Below are 8,058 nucleotides of genomic sequence, written 5' to 3' on the forward strand. Positions count from 1 at the left end.
AAGTCCCTTGTAGTTCCGAGTAACAGCTACGAATCTATGCCGAACACGCTACTTACGAAGCTCGTACCAAGTGATCTGTCATTTGAATTCGCCAGAAAAAGAAGAGAAGAAGATGACTTTACCGTTGACGAGTTATTGAAATTCCTTCGCGAGGAAATTGAAGCGAGAGAAAGACACGCCTTACTGACGGGATGTTCCGAGGGAACGGACACCAGAATCAGCTCGTCGAATCGAACCCTAGCTAGCTTCGAGTCAAAGACTGGATTTCAAGACACGAGGCCAAGACAACGTATATCGTCCATGGCTGCGTTAGCTACGGTTCCCGAGGATAGATGTATTTTCTGCGAGCAAGCGCGTGAACCGGTCCACTACCTCAGCTTCATTTTCCCCGAAAGACGAGAGATTTTGAAGAAAATGGCGATATGTTTTATTTGCCTAGGATATAGACCTCGAGCTGGGCAACACTCGCCAGAAGAGACATGACGAAGCCGTTTGCCCTGAAAGGTTCCCTGACAAGATATCAATTTTGGAAGACATAGCTATCAGCTGCGCCTCTGTGCGAGACACATCTAGAAATCCGCTACCTCAGACCATTTTACTACAGACTCTTCCTGTGAAGATTATTGCTACATTTCGATGTTTGCTGATCACGTCCAGTGAACCCACATTCATTGCCGCATCAACGTTGATGAGCAGAATCTTCCAGTATCTGGAACGGAATTCAAGAGAATCTACGCCTTTGGGAGCCAAGAACCGATTCTTGCCGAAAGAAGAAGAGTAAAAGTACGACTCTGCGATCTAACTATGAAGAACGAAATATAACTGGAAACGCCCGAAGATCCCCTTCTAAATAAAGCCTTTCTACCAGTCGCCACGGAAGAAATCTACAAGGAGATGGAAACCCAAGCGATCCAACTCGCGGAAGACCCAAACGAAAGGAATCTTGAATGAACACTTGTAATTGGCGCTGAGCTCTACTGGAGGATCGTGTCCGGACATATCCAACGATTTCGCGAATTAACAGCAGTCGACACCAAATTCGGTTGGACTCTTCATGGGCCATCGAATGGAAATTTGAGAGAGCAGACTACAACTTCAGTTTGCGGAAAGAACATAGCGAACGAAGAACTGGCGTCGACCCAATTACAACGATTTTGGAATCTCGACGTTTTGGGCACTACTTATCCCTCTACGTCACACGAAGATAAATCCGTTATCGAACACCTGGAAACTACGACAAGCGAAACATGGTTCAATTGCCCTGGAAGGAACACGAATATTTATCATCCAAAAATAACCCAACCGCACTCCGGAGATTCTTATCTTTAAGAAATCGCTTCCGAAAAGATCCGTCGCTTTACGTCCGGTATTCGGAGGTAATTAACGACTATCTCAAACAAGACATCGTTGAAGACGTACCAGCTCATGAAATTGAAGACCCGTCACGCGTAATTAACTACTTGCCTCATCACGCGATACTAAGGAATTGCGAGTCGTGTTTGATGCCTCGTCGCGTGAAAAACATTCATCCTCTCTAAATGACAGTCTTAATTCCTGCCCGATCTTCAATACTGATCTCATTAAAAATTTGATCACGTTTCGCATTGGGAGAATTGCCTTTACTGCAGACGTCGGGAAGGCCTTTCTTCAAATTGAGCCGTACGAGAGCGACATGGATGCGGTCCGGTTTCTTTGGATGGACAATCTGACGAAAGATGAAAATCCGAAGATACTTCAACTTAGAGGGTTCTATTTGGAGTCTCACCGAGTCCCTTTCTGCTCGCCGGAACTATCCGTCACCATCTTCGAAAGCTCGAGGGGACGTATCCACAGACGAGCCAGTTATTGAAAGAAAGTTTCTAAGTCGATGACCTCATCGGGAGCGAAGATGATCCAGACACCGCCCTAAAAAGATCTCTGGAAGCAACTAATATAATGAAGCAAGCGAGTATGAATCTACGGCGGTGGAAAACCAATTCCAAGTGGCTGCAGGAACGTTGGAGGACAGAGATGAATGAAGATGTAGCAGCGACGAAAACTCTCGAAGAAAAGAATTCTTCGTTTAGGGTCCTTGGAGTTAGCTGGAACCCTGAGAAAGACTTACTACATTTCGATACCTCAGCCTTCTCCGAATTCCTCATCAGTAAGAAGAATATCAAACGATTCGTACTCCAGGCGTCATCAAAGATATTCGATCCTGTAGGTTTCCTGAGTCAGTTCCTCATCAGAGTTAAGATACTATTTCAGGAGATCTGTGAAAGAAGCGTAGACTGGGATGGTGTACTACCGGATGATCTGGCAACCAAGTGGGACGATTGGTGTCTCGAATTACCAGCTCTACCCGAAATGGCGATACCCCGTTATTATCTGGATTATACCGACGGAGAGGTAGTCGAACGTTTGGAATTGCATTGTTTCTGCGACAGTTCAAAAAGAGCCTATGGAGCCGCCATATATCTTCGCTATCTCACCACTGACCAAAGAATTGACACTAGATTGATCGCGAGCAAGGTCAGAGTAGCACCTTTGCAACGAGTCACGCTGCCTCGCCTGGAATTATTGGAAGCCGTGATTGCCGTCCGTCTAACTAATCATGTAAAGCCTTATTTGTCGTCATGGAACCCGAGGATCCAGTACTGAACCGACTCCAATATAGCGCTCGGGTGGATTAAAGGCACTGCAAGTCACCGGAAACCATTCGTTGCAAAAAGGGCTCGAGAAATACAAGAAGCTTCCGATCCAGAGTCATGGTTTCATTGTCCGGGACTAAATCCAGCCGATCTTCTCACCAGAGGACAAGAAATGTCAAGCTTCATCCGAAACGACTGTTGGTGGAATGGTCCGCAGTTCATCAGAGACACCAAATACAATTAGACACTCCAATAACCAGAGTGAACCCCTATTGAAGACGGAAATTACGAGAACAGATTGTTCAATGCGTTTGTGTGTCCGAAGACAAGAAATAAAACATTCCAATGTTGAACCATGGGAGATTTAGTCAACTAAATCGCCTCCTTCGCAGTACTGCCTTCGTTCTGAGATTTATATACAACACTCGTTCAAAGACCAAGCGTCTCGGAGTCACGCAAATCTAAAGCCTATATTACCGTGTTCACATGTGCAGTTGTCAGAGGGGTTCACTTGGAACTAGTATCGAGTTTATCAACGGAGCATTTCGTATCAGCCTTACGACGCTTATTCTCCCGACGCAGAGGCGTAGCGAGGGGGGGCAGTGTGGCATCGTCCCCAGGCGCCGATGGCTAGGGGGCGCCAAAAGGGTGCCCAAAGCTCTAACCAAAGTAGTATGTAAAATGAATTTGTTGTATTATATATTAAACTCATTTTTCTTGAAACTTGAAAAGTACCGTTTTTTGTTTAAAGGAAAAGTCCAGGTTGGGTAAAACTTGGGTCTATTTGAAAGATCATGTTTAAATATACTGAAAAATATCAGTCGCAAAATTGTATCTTTTTTTAATGACGATAAATTAATTTTTAAACGAGCGAAATTTACCGCCAAGCGAGCTGCCATTTTCTTTCGCCTTCCCTCCGCAGACCGCACGCGGAGCAAGCGCGCGCGGGGAACAGAGCGCTGTTAAAACCTATTATAGCGCGAGCAGCGCGTGATTAAAGTCCTAAAACGTCACCCCGAAACAAAAAATGGCAGATCGATTGGCGGTAAATTTCGCTCGTTTAAAAATTAATTTCTCGTCATTAAAAAAAGATACAATTTTATGACTGACATTTTTGAGTTTATTTAAACATGATCTTTCAAATAAACAAAAGTTTTACCAAACCTGGACTTTTCCTTTAAATAAAAGTAAATAAAGTGGTTTTCCAGAGGCACGAGGGGGGGGGGTGCCAATTTGTGTGTGTTTTCCCCGAGTGCCAAATATCCTCGCTACGCCACTGTCCCGACGTGGAATCTTCAAGGAAATCTGGTACGATCTGTCATTTATTTGAAAATTATTCCAAGAGATATTTTCTAGCCACATGCCTCTCAACGCGCCATCGGAAGGAAACTCGTGGAAAGAAACTCCAGGTGTTTTGCCTTTTACAGATGGGTCATAGGGAACGCAACTTGAAGGCATTTTTGGGTAATTTATACCAAAATTATTGATATGTAACAACTTTAAATAATATTTGAAAAATGAAATAAATATCTTTTTACATAAATCTAATATCATTCAGCATTAAGTAATTATCAAGTGTTCGAATTTCCCGCCGCGAAAATTGTTTTAAAAGACAACAAATCTAAAATCCAACAAGGCTTAACTATTCATACAAACTATTTAAAAATTACCTAAGTAATTAAGTATTTGAGGGGTTATTTATGGAAATTGAATTTTTAAGTTATAACCTAAGTATAAAATAAATACAATTTTCTGATATTTAAATAATTTCCAGTACTATGTACTCATTATGGTCAAGTTTCGCGCCAAGAAAACCATGTTATTTATATCGTAAAAGGAGCCGACTTTAAGGTCCGGAAGTAGCGCTCCCGACGGCCGTCGAAGACACTAAAAACCAAACTTTTATTTCGCGAAAATACATGGATTTGAAATTCTTTGGGTAGGCCGCCTGGTGCGAGCGTAGTGAGCGCGCGAAGTTGGCCATGCCGGGGCAAAGTCCAAAACGCGTTACCGGGGCAAAATTGAAAAACCGTGTTTGCAGTTTAAAGGGTGGCAAAACCACCGTGTGACGGTGAGCGTTAACGGATGAATTTGCGGTTGGGTTGGGTGCGGTTTTTTTTTCGTTAACACTTACAGTTTTATTGGAAAGTTTGTTATTGTAATGTTTATGTGTAGTGAGGGAATGTTGTGTTGGTGTTACGACAGTTGTGGGTGATGAGTTTGTATGTATGTATGTATGAGTGTTTTCTCTCCAACTTCTTCTTATTGACTTTTGGGACGGACCGAGGGCTGAGGGTTACGGTAAACGTCTCAACGTCCAAATGGCAGGGTTTCCGCCAATTGTTTACGGTATTCGTCTTAGTATCAAATTGCGATTGCATCGAGCGGGATTCGAACCCGAGATATAGTTGTATTAATGTGGTGGCGTTGGTTTAACGTTTATGGATATACGAGCTGTCGTTTAGTCAAGTGACTTTCTGTGCTTGGTTAATGGTAAGGTTTTTGCTTCTTGTTTTGTTTTGCTTAATTTACTCGTAACCTTTTAATTTATTTTACATGTTTTCTTATCAGCTTTAAATGTGTGATACATTTTAATTAATGTGGTTATGTTGGTTTAATAATTTGAGATATGCGCTGTTGTTTAACCTTCACTATTCAGTTTAGGGTTTTTTGGGTGCGTTATAAGCCGGGAATTGTTAACGGTAAGGTGATTTTGGTTTTTTTCTATTACAATTTTCATTATGGATTGAATTACCTTGTTGTTTGATTGGGTTATTATTAAAAAAAAATTATTGCATATTTCTGTGGGTATTAAGATTGACTTTTTCTTGATTCCTAAGTATTCTATTGGTCATTTTTCTTGTTTGTTGATAATGTGGGGGATAATTCATGTCTACGATTTTTTATTTGCATTGATTTTTATCGGCTTCGTTGGGTTGTCGTCATGAGCCCACGCATTTTTTATTAGTGCTTTCACTTAAAGTTTTGGTTTTCGCTTTAACTTTGGTTTTTCCATATAAATTTGATTGTTTAAGACCTATAATACCATGGGTTGGTTTTTCTCTGTGAAATAGTTTCTTGCACGTATATTTTACGTTTCGTGAGCGTTCTAATAATTTTAAATTTGTATTTTCTATTTCTCATTTTGTTGCTTTGGTAATTTAATAACATTTTGGGTCTAAAGTTGGTTTTTTGTTCTGGTGATATTGGAAATTTGTTTAATACAATAACATTTGTAATATTAATAATTAAAAAAAAATAATCTGCTGTTTGGGATAGCACCGGGATAAATTTTTTGGGAGCCGCTTTTGAAGGCGGAATATAATTGAGTACCGTGTTCAGTAGTTAATACACCCTAGGGCAAGTTCTTCCGAGGAGAGGTAGATTTTGGAAAGCTTGCCAACTTGTTGTACTGTGCCATAAAATTTTTGCTGAGTCGAGGACTTAGAACGAGTGAGCCCCCTAATATTTATTCCGAGCCCTAGTCTGAGACTAGTCCTAAACGAATTGTTTAGGTAAGAAGAGCCCGAGACGAGCCCAAATTTGTTAACTTAAGAAAATTGCTCGAGACGAGACAAGAAAAAAAATGTAAAACAAATGAAACCGAAGTGAGTTCACATGAAAAATAAAGCTAAACACGAGTCCGAGACGAGCCGTTTCAAACCCTGTCGTTTTACCTGAGTCTGAGCTGAGCCTGTACATTTTCCGTAAATTGAGCCAGAGATCGACGAGCACTAAGTAAATTTTTTGAGATGAGCCTGAGTCCAACTCGGGCCGTGCAGCTTTGGAAATTACCGGTCAACCTTAAAATCTTATCTCCGCTTGATGAATGAGTCTTAAGGTGTAGGACAATGGGAGAGTCCTGCTTCCTCGAATTCAGCCAAATTTCGTGAATATGGGGTAACTTCCGCTTCTGTCCGATAACGGCCTACTGTGGGGTCCTAGTGAGAAAAGCTCTAGCGAGTTTTGACCCTTTTGGATGCCGCGCGCCGAGAATGGCTTGAGTGGGGCTAACCTGTCGTGTGGAAAGGGGGGGGGGCAAAGGCCCTGGACGATACCCATTGCCCTGCACTGGGCTGATCTCTTTAGCCCGCTGACCAAGAAAGGTCTCCTTCTAAAACTAAAACTTTAACTTTATCGTTCAAATAAATGCAGTTGTTTTTTATGTTCTAACTCCAAGTATTTATTTAACGGACTGACACGATATTATACCAGTTACCAATCACCAATCACCAATTACCATAACTTAATTTCAAGACCTCCACCAAAATACCTAAATATCCGCTGTTTCAGTCCGGTGGAAATATAAATTCCGAAAGACAATTAGCGCTCCTTTCTAATGAGGCTTATTGGACATGGATGGCGCTACACGTTGAAGGGGAAAAGCTGCTTCCTCGTGCTGCCTTTCATTTAATAGAAGCGTGCGCGCCGTGGCACTTTGAAATTTTAACGGAAGGCAGCGCGAGACAGCAGCTTTCCCCTTTAAAGCGTAGCGCCATCCGTAGCAGGAAAGTGTAGCTACCAGCCTCATTCCAAATTTATGACTATCGAGCTTCAACCCCCATTGGGAAAATAAGTGATCGGCGCCACTGGGAAAGGGGTTTCAATCCTGTTGGAAGACTTCAGTTTCAGGGAACCAATGAGATACCGGGCTTATTATACTTTATAGGGAAGGAGCTTACATTTCGAGCATGACGGGGATTGGAAGTAACGCTAAAAATAGTCTCAATTAGGACGTCACAAAAGTCGGAACCGGTATTTCTGACAAAGACTTCAGCAGAGCACGCGCCAATAATTTTTTTTTAAATATTATATAACTAATTTTCCATAAAATAATTTCATTAAGTTATGATCAGATATTAAAGAATTAATTTTTCGATAAAATTATTTCATTAATTTATGATCAGATATTATATAATTAATTTTTCCGTAAAATAATTTCATAAAGTTATGAATAATTGTTTAAAAATAATAATTTTATTATTTTTTAAATTTCAATTGTTCAAAACGAAAAACAACTTTTGTATATGTCTCTGGCGCTATTCCAAACACCTGTTTAATTTTACCCTCCTGCAGATTTTTATCTCCGGTACCTCCTGCCACTCGGCTTCACCCGACGACAAGGACACATACCAAATTTCCTATCAACTCGTTCCTATGAGAGCTTCGCTCAAAAAGACATTATCTGGTTCAAATTTTATTTATTCCACATAAAAGGAGACCTGGTTTGGAAATAATTTCAAATTTCAGTCTCAGCCTGGTGGCTCCATTTACAAAAACGTTATTTAATATTCCACCTATTATGACGTAGCCCCTGTTATATGTAAATTCAAGCTATTAGTAATATTTAACTTGTTCGTTGTGTTAACTGTAGGTTAGAACTTGTTTTGCTAGCGAATCACAATAATACTAATCTAAAAAGTATAGT

At 40.9% G+C, this 8,058-nt stretch overlaps 1 protein-coding gene across 1 annotated transcript; it reads left to right on the forward strand.

The window, feature by feature from the left end:
- The first annotated feature begins 1,672 nt into the window (after positions 1-1,672).
- LOC149945476 (uncharacterized) lies at positions 1,673-2,640 on the forward strand. Its single transcript, XM_090176571.1, has 2 exons — positions 1,673-1,823; positions 1,865-2,640. The coding sequence occupies exons 1-2, from the start codon at positions 1,673-1,675 to the stop codon at positions 2,638-2,640; spliced, it is 927 nt and encodes a 308-aa protein (XP_090032697.1).
- The last annotated feature ends 5,418 nt before the right edge of the window (positions 2,641-8,058 follow it).

Source organism: Leiobunum rupestre, chromosome 5 (genome assembly GCF_980474605.1).
Source record: "Leiobunum rupestre chromosome 5, qqLeiRupe1.1.hap1, whole genome shotgun sequence".
In the NCBI taxonomy this organism is placed as follows: Eukaryota; Metazoa; Arthropoda; class Arachnida; order Opiliones; family Sclerosomatidae; genus Leiobunum; species Leiobunum rupestre.

Bases quoted from the DNA above. Each gene is read 5' to 3' on its own strand.
- LOC149945476 (XM_090176571.1), top strand. From the start codon at position 1,673: ATGGATGCGGTCCGGTTTCTTTGGATGGACAATCTGACGAAAGATGAA. The intron at 1,824-1,864 runs GTATCCACAGAC...AAAGTTTCTAAG, and splicing joins CTTCGAAAGCTCGAGGGGAC to TCGATGACCTCATCGGGAGC.